Source organism: Salvelinus sp. IW2-2015, linkage group LG3, assembly GCF_002910315.2.
Source record: "Salvelinus sp. IW2-2015 linkage group LG3, ASM291031v2, whole genome shotgun sequence".
NCBI classification, from domain to species: Eukaryota; Metazoa; Chordata; class Actinopteri; order Salmoniformes; family Salmonidae; genus Salvelinus; species Salvelinus sp. IW2-2015.
Window position 1 is genome coordinate 18,795,640 of NC_036840.1, and position 21,965 is coordinate 18,817,604.

The 21,965-nt window shown below is 43.1% G+C and overlaps 1 protein-coding gene across 1 annotated transcript in view; it reads left to right on the top strand.

Moving 5' to 3' along the window:
* Positions 1-21,965, top strand: part of zgc:109889 (WH2 domain-containing protein) — a 76,294-nt gene that overhangs the window by 48,447 nt on the left and 5,882 nt on the right. Inside the window, 10 exon segments of the mRNA XM_023970144.2 lie at positions 1,055-1,189; positions 5,598-5,751; positions 6,385-6,502; positions 12,238-12,315; positions 12,862-13,040; positions 21,326-21,411; positions 21,414-21,563; positions 21,566-21,623; positions 21,845-21,929; positions 21,931-21,964. Coding sequence (XP_023825912.2) covers positions 1,055-1,189; positions 5,598-5,751; positions 6,385-6,502; positions 12,238-12,315; positions 12,862-13,040; positions 21,326-21,411; positions 21,414-21,563; positions 21,566-21,623; positions 21,845-21,929; positions 21,931-21,964 — 1,077 coding nt within the window.

Consider the following 21,965-nt stretch of genomic DNA (forward strand, 5'->3'; position numbering starts at 1 on the left):
GTGTGTGTGTGTGTGTGTACGCGCAGGGGGCGGGGTTGATATTTGTGTGAAACAAACACATCAGTGAAGGGCAGGAGAGAGAGATAGGAGCATGGTTTAAACATGTGAGGCCATGATCCGCGCTCCTATTGGAAATCCACCCATCTCCTCACTGGTCTGTGCCTCCTAGTGTTATCCTGATCTCCTATAGAATTATCCTGTATGCTGATCAGGTCTGCTGTAGAGGTTGAGATGGGAATAGATTAACTTGACTTTCTGACCCAGACACCTGCAGATAATAATAATGGACACTTACCAGTAGGCTGTGGCTCTACATTCACCCAGCTTTGCCCTATGGCTTCTATGGGATAGCAGCGATATCCAAGGACTTTGTGTCTAAGGAGATATTATTTATTTAATAAATTGGAATAATCAAGCGCACTGTCTGTTAGTCATGCTAGTAGCCTCTACACCAGTGGTTGCTAATGTGTACACTTTAGGGTAGAATCCATTGCGTAGTAAAGTAAGTACACCTTGTTATTGTGGTCTAATGGTATTCCTTTGACAGGGAAGCTTCATTAGACTAAAAGACAACTCCGACTTCCACCTCTCCACCCTAGAGACAATGACTGAAGTGCACTTGAGTGTGCTTTGAAACCACCTTCCCTCAGTGTTAGACTACATTATTGATGTGTGGTACAATATGTCTATGTATCAGTGCTATAACAATGATAAGTCCTTATATGTAGTCAATAACCTGACATAGCACCCAGCAATGTTACAGTAGGTGCTGTTTTAATTTATATTGTTATATATTTATATTGAGATATATATATATATATATATATATATATATATATATATATATATATATATATATGCACGGTCCCTTGATAAGGTGTGTACACACACACTGTGGAGCAGGCAGACTATAATGTATTGTTCTCTGCTGGATGCCAGACAGCGGCTCTGCAGGGGGCACAGCACCCTGCAGTGAGACGATAGAGAATCCCTGCCCATTGATTAAGGTGTTTGTGTGTTATCCTGTGTACTAATGCGTCTCTTCCCCCTGCAGGTCGTCATGCGGAGGACATCTTTGGAGAGCTGTTCAATGAAGCCAACAGCTTCTACATGAGAATGAACAACCTACAGGAGAGAGTAGACATACTGGCTGTCAAAGTCACACAGCTAGACTCCACCGTGGAAGAAGGTGTGTTTTCATCTTAGTTTGTCACCTGACAAAGTGTGTTGGTACATGGGATAAAGCATAGCAGCAGCAACATATCACCTACAGCCGCTTCACTGAGTGAATGCAGCTCTCTATCTGTTTTGCAGCAGTGAGGTTTTCCCCAGTGCTGGTGTGATTGAATGAAGCCACTCTGTCTCTGGTGGAATTTGGAATGTGCATATCATTGGTAAATGCTAAGTGGGATGCTTGTGACGACTCTACTCTGACGTCACCCCATTGAAGTTCAAATTTTAAACGGTTAAGTAAGGGTTATGGTTAGGGTTTAGGGCAGGGTCGTCCCAAGGATCCCACTGAGCATCCACCATATGATCTACACACTATTGATTGAGTGTGTATTGTGCTGTCCCACATAAAAAATACTACAGTTTAATATAAAATACTAAATTACTTAGTATAAAATTCTATGTTATTGTGTAGTGTATATATACTGTGGAATACTATACTACACACTGTAGTATTCCTCAATCGTGTTCTGTTTACTACATCATTTTGTGGTATACTGTAGAATATTATACTCCATACTTAGTATCCCTTGATCGTGTAGTGCTTACTATAGTATTTTTTTTTGTATACTGTAGAATACTATACTACACAATGCCCTCTCCCACCTGGATAAGAGGATCACCATAGTGCCCTRCAAGCTCATCACTAAGCTTTCCTCAAAACACTATATTGAATATTATAGTATATAAATATAGTAATACTACAGTATACTATAGTATTTTTTTCATGTGGCCTGCTAAAGTGGTGTGAGCCGTACTGTGCCTTAGCTGCAGTGGAGTAGTGAAGTGACCCAGCTTTTCTTACAGAGATTCAGGAGGGATGAACACAAACACAGACACACACACACACACACACACTGGATTCAGAAGGGATGAGCTGACCACCTGAGAGAGAAGCACTGTTTTACACGACTAATAATAACCTTGCCTCTATCATATCCTCCACTCCTCTTTTCTCCTACACGTGTCCTCCACCTTTCTATTCCCCGTTTTCCCCTCTTCTCTCTGGCTCTCCCTCTTTTGTCCTTCTTCCCTTTCGTATTGTATTTCTTCTCCGCTTCTCTCTTCTAGTTTTTTAATGTGCTTTGCTCTTCTCTGCTGTCTCCTACTCAGCCATTCCATCCATACCTTACACACTGTGTGCTGTTAGAGTAGTATCTCTCTCTTTCAGTCCCCATAGGAATGCATTGTCTCTTCAGCCACATAGAGAAGCACTGTATTGGCAACGCACAGGGAGTTGCATTGTCAATGCGATGGCTAAGCACTCTTTTGTGTGTGTGTGTGTGTTGTGTGCYTGCGTGCGTGCATTATAAACTCTCGACTGTCTGACCTTCAAACGAACCAGCCACGTGCGTTTGTGTGTCTGCTGACCTTTTGCTAGCCTGTAGAGGTGTCCGACTCAACGGATAGGGGTGAGTGCTTTTTGAAGTGTGTGTGTGCGCACGTGTGTACGTTCGTTTATGCGTACATGGGTGCATGATTTGGGTTGTGGTTGTTGTTCCTGTGGATATTTGGTTTTTGACTCTGGCTTTGTGGTTTGTCTGCTTGAATATTTTGGTGTGTGTGTCAGTGGCTTTCCTCCTCCAGAATAGCCTGAGAATATCTATAATAGCTGATTACTAATCGATGAGCCTCGTGCTGTGCTTTCGTGTGTGTGTGTGGTTTCTGTGTGTATCGTGTGTGTCTGAGTCCCGCTGACAGATGTAAATACATGTGATAACATGGGAGGGAGGTATTTGTATTTATTAGGGATTCACATTAGCTGCTACCAAGGCAGGGGTCCAAACACATTAAGGCACTTACATCAAACATTAAAAAAAGATCAAACGGTACATCCATATAGCATTATTACACCGCTACATACACTATACAAAAGTATGTAGACACCACTTCAAATGAGTGGATTCTGCCATTTCAGCCACACCTGTTGCTGACAGGTGTATACAATCGAGCACACAGCTCTGCAATCTCCATAGACTAACATTGGCAGTAGAATGGCCTTACTGAAGAGCTCATTGGCTTTCAACGTGGCACCGTCATAGGATGTCAGCTCGTCAAATTTCTGCCCTGCTAGAGCTGCCCCGGTCAGCTGTAAGTGCTGTTATTGTGGTGTGGAAACATCTAGGAGCAACAACTGCTGAGCCTCAAAATGGTAGGCCACACACGCTCACAGAACAGGACTACCAAGTGCTGAAGCACAGAGCGCGTAAAAATCGTCTGTCCTCGGCTCATTACCGAGTTCCAAACTGCCTCTGGAAGCAACATCCGCACAATAACTGTTTGTCGGGAGCTTCATGAAATGGATTTCCATGGCCGAGCAGTCGCACACAAGCCTAAGATCACCATGCGCAATGGAGTGGTGTAAAGCTCGCCGCCATTGGACTCTGGAGCAATGGAAATGCATTCTCTGGAGTGATGAATCACGCTTCACCATCTGGCAGTCCGACGGACGAATCTGGGTTTGGCAGATGCCAGGAGAATACTACCTGCCCGAATGCATAGTTCCAACTGTAAAGTTTGGTGGAGGAGGAATAATGTATTTGGCTGTTTCATGGTTCAGGCTAAGCCCCTTAGTTCCACTGAAGGGAAATCTTACCGCTACAGAAATCAATGACATTATAGACAATTCTGTGCTTCCAACTTTGTGGCAACAGTTTGGGGAGGCCCTTTCCAGTTTCAGCATGACAATGCCCCCATGCACAAAGCAAGGTCCATGCAGAAATGGTTTGTCAAGATCGGTGTGTCTCTTCAACGGGACAGTTGTAAATCATGCAGCGCCTTGTGTCACCATCGCAGATTTCTCATTAACCTGTGGTGAGTTATTCACAATTTTCGATGAACAAATAAGTTTTATTATATAAAGGCTGTCATGGCTAACTGCAATATTAGTGTATTGTTTTTTTTCCTCAAGACCTGAGTGTCATTTGCAGTAAAGTCTAGGCAACAAATAACATTGAATTGCTTTCTTTACATTTTTTAGCTGTGAGTTAGGTTCACATTAACCACTTTTTATTTTACACACAGAGACTGATCATGTAGATCATATTCTTTGTTTAATTTGTTAAAACCTGCATTTCTCCCTAGCAGGGATTTTTTTTCATGTTTCAGTGCAAAGAAAATAAGTGTCACCTTTTTGGGCCCTCACCAGTTTGCATTCCTGAGAGTTTACCAGACTCAGAAATTGCAGCCCAAATAAATGCTTCACAGAGTTCACGTAACAGACATATCTCAACATCAACTGTTCAGAGGAGACTGCGTGAATCAGGTCTTCATGGTCGAATTGCTGCAAAGAAACCACAACTAAAGGACACCAATAAGAAGAAGAGACTTGCTTGGGCCAAGAAACATGCGCAATGGACATTAGACCAGTGGAAATTTGTCCTGTGGTCTGATTAGTCCACATTTGAGTTTTTTGTTCCAACCTCTGTGTCTTTGAGACTCCGAGTAGGTGAACGGATGATCTCCGCATGTGTGGTTCACACTGTGAAGCATGAAGGGTGTGATGGTGTGGGTGTGCTTTGCTGGTGACACTGTCCGTGATTTCTTAAATAATTCAAGACATACTTAATCAGCATGGCTGCCACATTCTGCAGAGATATTCCATCCCATCTGGTTTGCGCTTAGTGGGACTATCATTTGTTTTTCAACAGGACAATGACCCAACACACCTCCAGGCTGTCTAATGGCTATTTTGCCAAGAAGGATAGTGATGGAGTGCTGCATCAGATGACCTGGTCTCCACAATCACCCACCTCAACCCAATTGAGATGGTTTGGGTTGAGTTGGACCGCAGTGTGAAGGAAAAGCATCCAACAAGTGCTTAGCATATGTGGGAACTCATTCAAGAGTGTTGGAGTAGCATTCCAGGTGAAGCTGGTTGAGAGAATGCCAAGAGGTGTGCAAAGCTGACATCAAGGCTAAGGCTGGCTACTTTGAAGAATCTGTTTATCACTTTTTTTTGCTTACTACATGATTCCATATGTGTTATTTTATAGTTTTGATGTCTTCACTATTATTCTACAATGTAGAAAATAGTAAAAATAAAGAAAACCCTTGAATGAGTAGGCGTGTCCAAACTTTTGACTGGTTCTGTATGTATGTTATTTTACTGCTCTAGGGATGTAATTTACTATTATGTATTGATTTTTAACCCTACCTTTTCTTCCCTCTTTATGCGGTGCACTATGCAGAGAACACCGGAGAGGAGAATGATCATTTAATTACCATAGTGAATTATTGTAATGTTTGTGTCAATTAATCCCTTAAGGGATGGGATGCCAATTGGCGATTTGACACGAAAATATTATTCATTCATATACACCATTAACGTGCTGATGGTTTTGTGTGTGTCTGTCTGTCTTCTCCAGTCTCTCTGCAGGACATCAACATGCGTAAAGCGTTTAAGAGCAGTACCATCCAGGACCAACAGGTGGTCTCACGGACCTCAGTCCCCAACCCTGTGGTAGAGATGTACCATCGCTGTGACAAACCTCCACCTCTCAACATACTCAGTACCTATAGGTTAGTACCTTTTTTAGTATACTTATCTTCTAGCCTGACTACCCATCCACATCGATCTGGCCAAACACCACACCCACCAGCATTTCTTCTCCACAATGAGTCTGGATTTGCTTTCCTCCCCGACGTCTTGTAGAATGCAAACCTATTCCGACCGTTTGAATTGGTCCCAGAAACCGATGGGTTGGGCCAGAGCCGGCCTGGCCTAACATCATTGGCTTTGATTCTCTGATTGGTTAGAGATTACCCAATGGCTGATTAATTTGTTTTGTACACCGCCCCTCATTTTGACGTTAGGCAACTTATCTCCTATTGGTTAGTTAGACCTCTGTCCCCAACCCTGTGGTAGTGACTACCAGGACTGTGACAAACCTCCACCTATCAACATACTCCGCCTCTATAGGTCAGTACCTCAGTATACTCAGCCTGTAGGCCAGTTAAACCACCACCTCTCTGAAAGCATACAGGTAAGATCATCCTCACCATTGCTGTGAAATCCCAGTCTGATGCTGAGAAAGGCACGTCACTGACCCAACACTGTGAATGACTAATGCAAAAGATGCAATGCACCTGACCCATTTCGATCTCTCTCTTCCTCCCTTCTCTCTCTCTCTCTCTCTCCATCCCTCTCTCCAGGGATGATAAGAAGGATGCGTTGAAGTTCTACACAGACCCCTCCTACTTCTTCATGCTGTGGAAAGAAAAGATGCTGCAGGCCACGGAGGACAAGAGGAAGGAGAAGAGAAGACAGAAGGTGGGTGTGTGTATATATGTGTGTGTGCAAGTATGCAGGTGCGTGTGTGCTCGGTCTCTTTAGTCTCTCTGTCACCGCCTCTTTCCCTCTCTTTCGCTCTGTGCCTCTGGTAGTTGCCAACAGGGATTGTGTTCAAACATGTCAAGTCAACTTCTGTCACTAGAGTCACTCCAGTGTGTGTGAGGGTGTGCTGAACTTTACTATACTGTATGTTTGGATGGGGAAAGAGAGAATGTCTGCTTCACTGCTATGTTCTTTGCATGTCCACATGCTTCTGTTTATCATTCTGTCTTTATCTCACGTTCCATTTGCTTTGCTGCGTTATAATCCGGACTGTGTGTGTGTTGAACTCAACCACACCCTCACGTCCATTCTACTTCCCATTCCCTGAGAAACACAACCCCTCTTGCTGTCTAAAGACAACTTCAGTTATAACTCCTCTCTCGGACATCTAAAGTGCATTCGGAAAGTATTCAGGCCGCTTGACCTTGTAAAATGCATTACAAAAAAAAAAAAAGATCCTCATCAATCAGTTTTGAAAAAGGTGGACAGTAATAAACTTCTCCTAAACATCTCTAAAACTAAGAGCATTGTATTTGGTACAAATCATTCCCTAAGCTCTTGTCCTCAGCTGAATCGGGTGAGGAATGGTGTTGCTGTTGAACAAGTTGAGGAGACTAAATTACTTGGTGTGACCTTAGATTGTAAACTGTCATGGTCTATATATATATACAGTGGGGAGAACAAGTATTTGATACACTGCCGATTTTGCAGGTTTTCCTACTTACAAAGCATGTAGAGGTCTGCTAATTTTTATCATAGGTACACTTCAACTTGTGAGAGACGGAATCTAAACAAAAAATCCAGAAAATCACATTGTATGATTTTTTAAATAATTAATTTGCATTTTATTGCATGACATAAGTATTTGATCACCTACCAACCAGTAAGAATTCCGGCTCTCACAGACCTGTTAGTTTTCTTTAAGAAGCCCTCCTGTTCTCCACTCATTACCTTGTATTAACTGCACCTGTTTGAACTCGTTACCTGTTAAAAGAACACCTGTCCACACACTCAATCAAACAGATTCCAACCTCTCACAATGGCCAAGACCAGAGAGCTGTGTAAGGAAATCAGGGATAAAATTGTAGACCTGCACAAGGCTGGATGGGCTACAGGACAATAGGCAAGCAGCTTGGTGAGAAGGAAACAACTGTTGGCGCCAATATTAGAAATGGAAGAAGTTCAAGATGACGGTCAATCACCCTCGGTCTGGGGCTCCAGGCAGATTTCACCTCGTGGGGCATCAATGATCATGAGGAAGGTGAGGGATCAGCCCAGAACTACATCGGCAGGACCTGGTCAATGACCTGAAGAGAGCTGGGACCACAGTCTCAAAGAAACCATTAGTAACACACTACGCCGTCATGGATTAAAATCTGCAGCGCACGCAAGGTCCCCCTGCTTAAGCCAGTGCATGTCCAGGCCTGTCTAAGTTTGCAATGACCATCTGGATGATCCAAGGAGGAATGGGAGAAGGTCATGTGGTCTGATGAGACAAAAATAGAGCGTTTTGGTCTAACTCCACTCGCCGTGTTTGGAGGAAGAAGAAGTATGAGTACAACCCCAAGAACACCATCCCAACCGTGAAGCATGGGGTGAACATCATTCTTTGGGGATGCTTTTCTGCAAAGGGACAGGACGACTGCACCGTATTGAGGAGGATGGGATGGGGCCATGTATCGCGAGATCTTGGCAACAACCTCCTTCCCTCAGTAGAGCATTGGAAGATGGTGCATGGCTGGGTCTCCAGCATGACAACGACACGAAGTACACAGCCATGGCAACTAAGAGTGGCTCCGTAAGAAGCATCTCAAGGTCCTGAGTGGCCTAGCCAGTCTCCAGACCTGAACCCATAGAAAATCTTTGAGGGGAGCTGAAACTCCGTATTGCCCAGCGACAGCCCGAAACCTGAAGGATCTGGAGAAGATCTGGTAGGGAGGAGTGGGCCAAAATCCCTGCTGCAGTGGTGCAAACCTAGTCAAGAACTACAGAAACGTATGATCTCTGTAATTGCAAACAAAGGTTCTGTACCAAATATTAAGTTCTGCTTTTCTGATGTATCAAATACTTATGTCATGCAATAAAATGCAAATAATTACTTAAAAAATCATACAATGTGATTTTCTGGATTTTTGTTTTAGATTCCGTCTCTCATAGTTGAAGTGTACCTATGATAAAAATTACAGACCTCTACATGCTTTGTAAGTAGGAAAACCTGCAAAATCGGCAGTGTATCAAATACTTGTTCTCCCCACTGTATATATTAGAGGTCGACCGATTATGATTTTTTTCAATGCCGATACCGATTATTGGAGGACCAAAGCCAATACCGATTAATCGGCCGATTTTTATAAATATATATATATATTTGGAATAATGACAATTACAACAATACTCAATGTACACGTTTATTTTAACTTAATATAATACATCAATAAAATCAATTTAGTCTGAAATATATAATAAAACATGTTCAATTTGGTTTAAATAATGCAAAAACAAAGTGTTGGAGAAGAAAGTAAAAGTGCAATATGTGCCATGTAAAAAAGCTAACGTTTAAGTTCCTTGCTCAGAACATGAGAACATATGAAAGCTGGTGGTTCCTTTTAACATGAGTCTTCAATATTCCCAGGTAAGAAGTTTTAGGTTGTAGTTATTATAGGACTATTTCTCTCTATACCATATGTATTTCATATACCTTTGACTATTGGATGTTCTAATAGGTACTTTAGTATTGCCAGCCTAATCTCAGGAGTTGATAGGCTTGAAGTCATTGCGAAGAGCTGCTGGCACACGCAGGAAAGTGCTGTTTGAATGAATGCTTAAGAGCTTGCTGCTGCCTACCACCGCTCAGTCAGACTGCTCTATCAAATCATAGACTTAATTATAGAAATACGATCCTTAGGTCATTATGGTCAAATCCATAAACTATAATTTTGAAAACAAAACATTTATTCTTTCAGTGAAATACGGAACCGTTCCGTAATTTATCTAACGGGTGGCATCCATAAGTCTAAATATTGCTGTTACATTGCACAACCTTCAATGTTACGTCATAATTATCTAAAATTCTGGCAAATTAGTTCGCAACGAGCCAGGCGGCCCAAACTGTTGCATATACCCTGACTCTGCGTGCAATGAACGCAAGAGAAGTGACACAGTTTGCCTAGTTAATATTGCTAACATGAATTTCTTTTAACTAAATATGCAGGTTTAAAAATATATACTTCTGTGTATTGATTTTAAGGCATTGATGTTTATGGTTAGGTACATTCGTGTAACGATTGTGCTTTTTTCGCAAAGGCGCTTTTGTTAAATCATCCCCCGTTTGGCGAAGTTGGCTGTCTTGGTTAGGAAGAAATGGTCTTCACACAGTTCGCAACGAGCCAGGTGGCCCAAACTGCTGCATATACCCTGACTCTGTTGCACAGAACGCAAGAGAAGTGACACAATTTCCCTAGTTAAAATAAATTAATGTGAGCAGGCAATATTAACTAAATATGCAGGTTTAAAAATATATAGTTGTGTATTGATTTTAAGAAAGGCATTGATGTTTATGGTTAGGTACACATTGGTGCAACGACAGTGCTTTTTTCGCGAATGCGCTTGTTAAATCACCCATTTGGCGAAGTAGGCTGTGATTCAATGATAAATTAACAGGCACTGCATCGATTATATGCAACGCAGGACACGSTAGATAAATTAGTAATATCATCAACCATGTGTAGTTAACTAGTGATTATGTTAAGATTGATTGTTTTTTATAAGATAAGTTTAATGCTAGCTAGCACCTTACCTTGGCTCCTTGCTGCACTCGCATACCAGGTAGTCAGCCTGCCACGCAGTCTCCTTGTGGAGTGCAATGTAATCGGCCATAATCGGTGTCCAAAAATGCTGATTACCGATTGTTATGAAAACTTGAAATCGGCCCTAATTAATCGGCCATTCCGATTAATCGGTCGACCTCTAATAAATATATATATATATACACACACACACAACAGCTTTATAATAAAATTGATTAAATTGTTTATTTTCCTCATCAATCTACACGCAATTCCCCATAATGACAAAGTGAAAAAAGTTTTTTAGAAATATTTGCAAATGTATTAACAACAAAAAACAGGAATACCTTATTTACGTAAGAATTCAGACCCTTTGCTATGAGACTCGAAATTGAGCTCAGGTGCATCCTGTTTCCATTGATCATCCTTGAGAAGTTTCTACAACGTGATTGGAGTCCACCTGTGGTAAATTAAATTGATTGGACATGATTTTGAAAGGCAAGCGCCTGTCTATATAAGGTCCCACAGTTGACAGTACATGTCAGAGCTAAAACCAAGCCGTGAGTTCGAAGGAATTGTCCGTAGAGCTCCGAGACAGGAATGTGTCGAGGCACAGATCTYGGGAAGGGTACCCAAAGAATTATCCAGCATTGAAGGTCCCCAAGAACACATTGGCCTTCATCATTCTTAAATGGAAGAATTTTGGAACCACCAAGACTATTCCTAAGAGCTGGCTGGAGGTGACCTAGAACCCGATGGTCAATCTGACACAGCTCCAGAGTTCCTCTGTGGAGATGGGATTACCTTCCAGAAGGACAACCATCTCTGCAGCACTCCACCAATCAGGCCGTTATGGTAGAGTGGCTAGACGGAAGCCACTCCTCAGTAAAAGGTACATGACAGCACGCTTGGAGTTTTACCAAAAGGCACCATGAGAAACAAGTTTCTTTGGTCTGATGAAACCAAGATTGAACTTGTTGGCCTGAATGCCAAGCGGGACGTCTGGAGGAAACCTGGCACAATCCCTACCGTGAAGCATGGTGGTGGCAGCATCATGCTGTGGGGATGTTTTTCAGCGGTAGGGACTGGGAAACTAGTCAGGATTGAGGGAAAGATGAATGGAGCAGAGTAATGCGAGATCCTTGATGAAAATTTCCCCCAGAGTGCTCAGGACCCCTGACTGGGGGCGAAGGTTCACCTTCCAACGGGACAACAACCCTAAGCACACAGCCAAGACAATGTAGGAGTGGCTTCGGGATAAGTCTCTGACTATCAAACATCTCTGGGGAGACCTGAAAATAACTGTGCAAAGACGCTCCCCATCCAACCTGACAGAGCTTGAGAGGATCTGCAGAGAAGAATGGGAGAAGCTTCCCAAATACAGGTGTGCCAATCTTGTAGCGTCATACCCAAGAGTCTCTAGGCTGTAATTGCTGCCAAAGTACTGAGTGAAGGGTCTGAATACTTATGTAAATGTTATATTTCAGTTTTATATTCTTAATAAATGTGCTAAAATGTCTGAAAACCTATTTTTGTGATGTCTTTATGGGGTATTGTATGTTGATTGATGAGGGAAAAAATCTATTTAATACATTTTAGAACAAGACTGTAACATAACAAAATGTGGAAAAAGTCAAGTGGTCTGAACAATTTCCAAATGCACTGTATATCCCGCCTTTCTGTCCCCCTCCTGTCTTCTGTCCCATCTTCTCCCTCACTCTGCTTCTACTCCCCCGTGCCACTATCGCCCCTGTAAACCTCCAGACTTTCACCAGTAGACGTTCCTCCTCTCCCCCTCTCTTTTCCCCTACTCTGTCTCTCCCATTTTGTATAACCATAGTATATCTAATGTGTTAGAGCTCTCTATCTCCACGTCTCTCCATCCAGACCAGCTGTCCGACCCACTCTGACCAGGGTAGACCCCACAGCAGACAGGCTCCACCTCGCAGCCCACTACCCAGCTCCGTAAGACCGCCACATCCACAGCTATGTTCCCGTGTCCCCCGTCCTTGTTTCCTCCTGGGTCCTCTGGGTGTCCCCCTGGTTTCCCCCTGTCCACTGCTATGTCTCACTGTCCCTTGTCCAGTGTCCCAGCATGTTCAATGTCTTCTACATCCCTGTTCCCTATGTCCCCTGTGCATGTCTCCGCCCAGCTCCGTAAGACGCCACCTCTAAGTTCCGGTCTCCTCCCAGCTCCCAGACCCCTCCGTCTGCGTGTCCTCCTCCCATCTCTGTCCCTCCACCAAACTGGTCCCTAATACCCATCCGTCTATGTTTGGGACTGTTTTATGTTGTGTTGATTATGTTTTATATTGCTTAACATTGCTTAAAAGTTTGGCTTATAGTGGGACTGGGTGAATTCTGCTGGTCGACGGTGTGCGAAAATGGTGGAATGGCTCTTGCTCTCTCTGTTTGCCCCTGTGTGAAGAGAATACTATCCATAATAAATGTAGCCCTTTGTATTTGTTTGTTTGTCTCTCCTTCCTCCACTCCCCTCCGTCACTCTATCAGGAGCAACACAAACAGGTAGAGGACCCGGGGAGGGAGGTGAAGAAGGTTCGTAAGGCCCGTAATCGCAGACAGGAGTGGAATATGATGGCTTATGACAAGGAGTTCCGCCCCGATACCAGACTAACCCCCTCACCCTATCACGGAATGTCCTCCGAGGGGTCGCTATCACCCGATAACAGGTGAGCCCAGAATCAATTAATTGTTATTTTTCCACATTTTGTTACGTTACAGCCTTATTATAAAATGGATAACATAATGTTCTTTTCTTGTCCATCTACACACAATACCACATTATGATAAATCAAGCACAGGTTTTTGGAAATGTTTGCACATTTATATATGACAAAACATATATATATAATATAATAATATATATAAATAATTTACAGTAGAAGTCGGAAGTTTACATACACTTATATTGGAGTAATTAAAACTCGTTTTTCAACCACTCCACAAATTTCTTGTTGACAAACTATAGTTTTGGCAAGTCGGTTTGTGRATGACACAAGTAATTTTTCCAACAATTGTTTACAGACAGATTATTTCAATTATAATTCGCTGTATCACAATTCCAGTGGGTTAGAAGTTTACATACACTAAGTTGACTGTGCCTTTAAACAACTTGGAAAATTCCAGAAAATGTTGTCATGGTTTAAGAAGCTTCTGAAAGGCTAATTGACATCATTTGAGTCAATTGGAGGTGTACCTGTGGATGTAGTTCAAGGCCTACCTTCAAACTCAGTGCCTCTTTGTTTGACATCATGGGAAAATCAAAAGAAATCAGCCAAGACCTCCGAAAAATAATTGTAGACCTCCACAACTCAGGTTCATCCTTGGGAGCAATTTCCAAACGCCTGAAGGTACCACATTCATCTGTACAAACAATAGTACAGGAAGGAGACGCGTTCTGTCTCATAGAGATTAACGTACTTTGGTGCTAAAAGTGCAAATCAATCCCAGAACAACAGCAAAGGACCTTGTGAAGATGCTGGAGGAAACGGGTACAAAATAATCTATATCCACAGTAAAACGAGTCCTATATCGACGTAACCTGAAATGCCGCTCAGCAAGCCACTGCTCCAAACCTGCCATAAAAAAGCCAGACTACGGTTTGCAACTGCACATGGGGACAAAGGTCGTAACTTTTTGAGAAATGTCCTCTGGTCTGATGAAACAAAAATACAACTGTTTGGCCATAATGACCATCGTTATGTTTGGAGGGAAAAGGGGGATGCTTGCAAGCTGAAGAACACCATCCCAACCCTGAAGCACGGGGGTGGCAGCATCATGTTGTGGGGGTGCTTTGCTGCAGGAGGGACTGGTGCACTTCACAAAATAGGATGGAAAATTCATGAGGATGGAAAAAATTCATGAGGATGGAAAATTATGTGGATATATTGAAGCATCATCTCAAGACATCAGTCAGGAAGTTAAAGCTTGGGTCTTCCAAATGGACAATGGCCCCAAGCATACTTCCAAAGTTGTGGCAAAATGGCTTAAGGACAACAAAGTCCAAGGTATTGGAGTGGCCATCAAAAAGCCCTGACCTCAATCCCATAGAAAATTTGTTGGCAGAACTGAAAAAGCATATGTGAGCAAGGAGGCCTACTACAAACCTGACTGGGTTACACCAGCTCTGTCAGGAGGAATGGGCCAAAATTCACCCAACTTATTGTGGGAAGCTTGTGGAAGGCTACTCAAAACGTTTGACCCAAGCTAAACATTTTAAAGGCCATGCTACCAAACTTCTGACCCACTGGGAATATGATGAAAGAAATAAAATATGAAATAAATCATTTTCTCTACTATTATTCTGACATTTCACATTCTTAAAATAAAGTGGTGATTCTAATTGACTTAAAACAGGGAATTTTTACTAGGATTAAATGTCAGGAATTGTGATACACCTTAGCCAAATACATTTAAACTCAGTTTATGTAAACTTTCGACTTCAACTGTATAGTACCAGTCAAAAGTTTGGACACACCTATTCATTCACCACCATTTTCTTTATTTTTTCTACATTGTAGAATAGTGGTGAAAACATCAACTATTATATAACACACATGGAATCATGTTGAAACCAAAAAAGTGTTAAACAAATCAAAATTGATTTTAGATTTGAGATTCTTCAAATAGCAACCCTTTGCCTTGATGACAGCTTTGCATACTCTTGGCATTCTCAAATCAAATCCAATTGTATTTGTCACATACACATGGTTAGCAGATGTTAATGCGAGTGTAGCCAAATGCTTGTGCTTCTAGTTCCGACAATGCAGTAATAACCAACGAGTAATCTAACCTAACAATTTCACAACAACTACCTTATTCACACAAGTGTAAAGGATGAAGAATATGTACATAAAAATGTATGAATGAGTGATGGTACAGAACGGCATAGGCAAGATGCAGTAGATGGTATAGAGTTACAGTATATACAGTGGGGAGAACAAGTATTTGATACACTGCCGATTTTGCAGGTTTTCCTGACTTACAAAGCATGTAGAGGTCTGTATTTTTATCATAGGTACACTTCAACGTGAGAGACGGAATCTAAACAAAAAATCCAGAAAATCACATTGTATGATATTTTAAGTTAATTAATTTGCATTTATTGCATGAACATAAGTATTTGATCACCTACCAACCAGTAAGAATTCCTGCTCTCACAGACCTGTTAGGTTTTCTTTAAGAAGCCCTCCTGTTCTCCACTCATTACCTGTATTACGGCACCTGTTTGAACTCGTTACCTGTATTAAAAGACACCTGTCCACACACTCCAATCAAACAAAACAGACTCAACCTCTCCACAATGGCCAAGACCAGAGAGCTGTGTAAGGACATCAGGGAATAAATTGTAACCTTGTACAAGGCTGGGATGGGCCTACCAGGACAATAGGCAAGCAGCTTGGTGAGAGGCAACAACTGTTGGCGCAATTATTAGAAATGGAAGAAGTTCAAGATGACGGTCAATCACCCTCGGTCTGGGGCTCCATGCAAGAACTCACCTCGTGGGGCATCAATGATCATGAGGAAGGTGAGGGATCAGCCCAGAACTACACGGCAGGACCTGGTCAATGACCTGAAGAGAGCTGGGACCCACTGTCTCAAAGAAAACCATTAGAAACACACTACGCCGTCATGGATTAAAATCCTGCAGCGCACGCAAGGTCCCCCTGCTCAAGCCAGCGCATGTCCAGGCCTGTCTGAAGTTTGCCAATGACCATCTGGATGATCCAGAGGAGGAATGGGAGAAGGTCATGTGGTCTGATGAGACAAAATAGAGCTTTTTGGTCTAAACTCCACTCGCCGTGTTTGGAGGAAGAAGGATGAGTACAACCCCAAGAACACCATCCCAACCGTGAAGCATGGAGGTGGAAACATCATTCTTTGGGGATGCTTTTCTGCAAAGGGGACAGGATGACTGCACCGTATTGAGGGGAGGATGGATGGGGCCATGTATCGCGAGATCTTGGCCTACAACCTCCTTCCCTCAGTAAGAGCATTGAAGAGGGTCGTGGCTGGGTCTTCCAGCATGACAACAACCCGAAACACATAGCCAGGGCAACTAAGGAGTGGCTCCGTAAGAAGCATCTCAAGGTCCTGGAGTGGCCTAGCCAGTCTCCAGACCTGAACCCAATAGAAAATCTTTGGAGGGAGCTGAAAGTCCGTATTGCCCAGCAACAGCCCCGAAACCTGAAGGATCTGGAGAAGGTCTGTATGGAGGATGGGCCAAAATCCCTGCTGCAGTGTATGCAAACCTGGTCAAGAACTACAGGAAACGTATGATCTCTGTATTGCAAACAAAGGTTTCTGTACCAAATATTAAGTTCTGCTTTTCTGATGTATCAAATACTTATGTCATGCAATAAAATGCAAATTAATTACTTAAAAATCATACAATGTGATTTTCTGGATCTTTGTTTTAGATTCCGTCTCTCACAGTTGAAGTGTACCTATGARAAAAATTACAGACCTCTACATGCTTTGTAAGTAGCAAAACCTGCAAAATCATCAGTGTGTCAAATACTTGTTCTCCCCACTGTATATATATATATATATATATGAGATGAATAATGTAGGGTATGTAAACATTATATTAAGTGGCATATAATGTTTACATTCCCTACATTACCCTAAATTCTCTCAACCAGCCTCATAAGGAATGCTTGTCCAACAGTCTTTAAGGAGTTCCTAATTATGCTGAGCACTTGTTGGCTGCTTTTCCTTCACTCTGCGGTCCAACTCATCCCAAACCATCTCAATTGGTTTGAAGGTGGGTGATTGTGGAGGCCAGGTCATCTTATGCAGCACTCCATCCCTCTACGTCTTAGCCAAATTGCCCTTACACAGCCTGGAGGTGTGTTGGGTCATTGTCCTGTTGAAAAACAAATGATAGTCCCACTAAGCGCAAACCAGATGGGATGGCGTATCGCTGCAGAATACTGTGGTAGCCATGCTGGTTAAGTGTGCCTTGAATTATAAATAAATCACTGACAATGTCACCATCAAAGGATCCCCACGCCATCACACCTCCTCCTCCATGCTTCACGGTGGTAACCACACATGCAGAGATCATCCAGTCACTCACAAAGACATGGCGATTGGAACCAAAAATCGAAAATTTGGTCTCATCAGACCAAAGGACAGATTGCCATTGGTCTAATGTCCATTGCTTGTGTTTCTTGGGCCAAGGAAGTCTATTTTTCTTATTGGTTTCCTTTAGTTGTGGTTTCTTTGTAGCAATTCTTACATGAAGGCCTGATTCATGCAGTCATTTCTGAACAGGTGATGTTGAGATGTTTCCGTTACTTGAACTCTGAAGCATTTATTTGGGCTGCAATTTCTGAGGCTCGTAAACTCTAATGAACTTATGGGTCTTCCTTTCCTGTGGCGGTCCTCATGAGAGCAAGTGTCATCATAGCGCTTGATGGTTTTTGCGACTGCACTTGAAAAACTTTCAAAGTTCTTGATTTTTTTCCGCATTTCTCTTTTGCTTTTTTGAGCTGTTCTTGCCATAATATGGACTTGGTCTTTTAGAAAATAGGGCTATCTTCTGTATACCAACCCTAGTTGTCCAAACTTTTTACTGGTACTGTATATACTGTGGGCTTCAAAATTACTGGCACCCCTGACTGGCAATGCACAAACAATACTTTAAATAATATAAACAATATAATTATAGAGAGAAACTCAAAATACCAACATGTGAGAAATAATGTACTTTATTCATGTTTCAATGGAACCAACCAAAATCATACAATTATTTAATACAAAATACATTTCACCAAAATCAAGGTTTTCATAATTATTGGCACTCATCATTTAGTACTTAGTGAGACCACCTCTGGCAAGGATAACAGCGTGGAGTCTTTTCCTGTGATGTTTAACAAGGTTAAAGAACACATTTGGAGTGATTTTGGACCATTCCTATATACAGATCCTTTCAAGATCTTTCACATTCTCCGGTTTGCGCTTATCAACTGCCCTCTTCAACTCAGCCTACAGGTTTTCTATTGGATTGAGATCCGGCGACTGAGATGGCCATGGCAGAACATTGATTTTGTTGTCACTGAACCATTTCTGTATAGATTGAGTTATGTTTTGGGTCATTGTCTTGTTGGAAAGTCCACCTACGGCCAAGTCCCGGCCTTCTGGCAGAAGCAACCAGATTGTCAGCCAAAATTGCCTGATAGTTGTTGCCCGATAATTCATTATGCCATCAATCTTAACCAGTGCCCCTGGACCTCTGGAATTAAAACAGCCCCAAAACATCACTGACCCACCACCATATTTCACCGTGGGTATGCCTCTCCTTGTATGCATCTCTGTTTCGACGCCAAACATGACAATGCTGTATCTGACCAAAACGTTCAATTTTGGTCTCATCTGACGAGAGCGGCTTCTTCCAGTCATAATTTAAATGACGTTTGGCAAACTCCAAGCGCTTGCTTCTGTGTCTGGAGGTCAGAAAGGGCTTTCTTCTGGCAACCCTTCCAAAGAGCCTGTGGTTGTGGAGGTGGCGTCTGATGGTGCTTTTTATAACCTGGTGACCCCAAGACGCCACCAAGGCCTGCAATTCTTTCACAGCGATTCTTGGGGATTTTGTTGCTTGTCAACAGTGAAGAGGCGACTCCGGGATGCTGGCCTTTTAGGCAGAGTTCCTCTGTCCATTGTCTGTGTTCTTTTGCCCATCTTAATATTTTATTTTTATTGGACAGTCAACATGGCTTTTTCTTTGCAACTCTGCCTAGAAGGCCAGCATCCCGGAGTCGCCTCTTCACTGTTGACGTGTTTTGCAGGTCCTATTTAATGAAGCCGCCAGTTGAGGACTTGTGACACGTCTGTTTCTCAAAGTAGACACTAAATGTACTTGTCGTCTTGCTCAGTTGTGCACCGGGGCCTCCCACTCCTCTTTCTATTCTGGTTAGAGCCAGTTTGGGCTGTTCTGTGAAGGGAGTAGTACACAGTGTTGTACCAGATCTATGCTGATGCTCCAGATACTCAACTAGTCTAAATAAGGGACAGACAGACAGTTTGGGGTCAGACAGACAGTTTGTCCTTGTTTTTGAAAGAAAAGCAAATTGTACTTTAAAATAACATCAAATTGATCAGAAATACAGTGTAGACATTGTTAATGTTGTAAATGACTATTGTAGCTGGAACCGGCAGTTTTTGTATGGACTAGCTACATAGGCGTACAGAGTCCCATTATCAGCAACCATCACTCCTGTGTTCCAGTGGCACGTTGTGTTAGCTAATCCAAGTTTATCATTTTAAAAGGCTCATTGCTCATTGATCTTTAGGAAACCCTTTTGTAATTATGTTAGCACAGCTGAAAACTGTTCTGATTAAAGAAGCAATAAAACTGGCCTCTTTAGATAAGTATTCAGACCCGACGTTGAGCTCAGGTGCATCCTGTTTCCATTGATCATCCTTGAGACGTTTCTACAACTTGGAGTCCACCAGTGGTAAATTCATTTGATTGGACATTATTTGGAAAGGCTCAAACCTGCCTATATAAGGTCGCACAGTTGCAGTGCATGTCAGAGCAAAAACCAAGTCATGAGGTCGAAGGAATTGTCCGTAGAGCTTGGAGACGGGATTGTGTCGAGACACAGATCTGGGGAAGGATATCAAAAATGTCTGCAGCATTCAAGGTCCTCAAGAACACAGTGGCCTCCATAAGTGGAAACCACCAAGACTCTTGCTAGAGCTGGCCGCCCGGCCAAACTGAGCAATTGGGTGAGAAGGGCCTTGGTCAGGGAGGTGACCAAGAACCTGATGGTCACTGGCAGAGCTCCGGAATTCCTCTGTGGAGATGGGAGAACCTTCCAGAAGGACAACCATCTCTTCAGCACATCACCAAATCAGGCCTTTATGGTAGAGTGGCCAGACGGAAGCCACTCCTCAGTAAAAGGCACATGACAGCCCGCTTAGAGTTTGCCAAAAGGCACCTAAAGGANTCAGGCCTTTATGGTAGAGTGGCCAGACGGAAGCCACTCCTCAGTAAAAGGCACATGACAGCCCGCTTAGAGTTTGCCAAAAGGCACCTAAAGGATTCTCAGACCATGAGAAACTAGATTTTCTGGTCTGATGAAACCAACATTGAACTCTTTGGCCTGAATGCCAAGCATCACGTCTGGAGGAAACCTGGCACCATCCCTACAGTGAAGCAAGGTGGTGGCAGCATCATGATGTGGGGATATTTTTCAGCAGCAGGGATTGGGAGGCTAGTCAGGATTGAGGCAAAGATGAATGGAGCAAAGTACAAAGAGATTTTTGATGAAAACCTGCTCCACAGCACTCAGGACCTCTGACTGGGGCGAAGGTTCATCTTCGAACAGGACAACGACCCTAAGCACACAGTTAAGACACCGCAGGAGTGGCTTCGGGACAAATCTCTGAATGTCCTTTAGAGGCCCAGCCAGAGCCCAGACTTGAACCCGGATGAACATCTCTGGAGAGACCTGAAAATAGCTGTGCAGCGACGCTCCCCATCCAACCTGACCAAGCTGGAGAGAAGAATGGGAGAAGCTCCCCAAATACAGGTTTGCCAAGCTTGTATCGTCATACCCAAGAAGACTGAAGTCTGTAATCGCTGCCAACGGTGCTTCAACAAATTACTTAGTAAAGGGTCTAAGTACTCATGTAAATGTGATATTTCACTTAATTATTTTTAATAAATTAGCAAAAATATCTGAACCTGTTTTTACTTCGTTATTATGGGGTATTGTGTGTAGATTTAATGGGGGGGAAACTATTTAAAACATTTTTGAATAAGGCTGTAAGGTAACAAGATGTGGAAAATGTCATGGGTCTGAATATTTCCGAATGTAATGTACACATGTCATGAATTGTTCAGTGACTGGCCAGTCTTCAGTGTGCTAAAGCACAGCCTAGCTCTCTTCTGCCCTCTGCTGGGTAAAATAAATGACCCCTCACCCTCCCTCTCCTCTCCTAGGTCTGTGGCATCAGACATGGGTGAGCTCTCCTACCCGTCCAGCCCTAACCACCCCTCCCAGCCCCCCTCCGCCCCCCACCCCATCGACAGGTCCCCCACCTCACTCAGACACCACAGACCCAGTCCTTAGACAGGGGTGGGTACCCTCGACCTTAACCTCCCCTCTGGTATGTGTCGGGGGGACGACATATCACCTCTCTGGGGCGCACTCAGCACCCCCACGCAACCCCGCCCTCCTCTGAGGGGGAGCACTCAATGGGCCACGGCAACTGTCTGTCAAGGACTACAGGGCATATGGGTAAGAACACCACATAGAAATAGAATCACCGAACACTAAATTGAAGCTTTGTAATTTTAGATGAATATCTTTGACACTGACATGTGACATAACATTTCTATTTGATTTTAGTCTAAAGAGGTTTGATCGAGCCAACAGATTTGCCCACTGTTGCCAATTTGTGTCTGATTGTGTTCTTTTTATCTCTCTCTCTTTCTGTCTTTCTCCTCCTCCTACCTTAGCGGCCAGCCATCAGCCATCCCCGAGTACTTCACCCCCCTGCCCCTCCCCCCCCCGCCCCCCCTCATCCCGTCCGCACAGACTGCCATTCGACTCCACCTCCTCCTCCCCCATTCTTCCCCC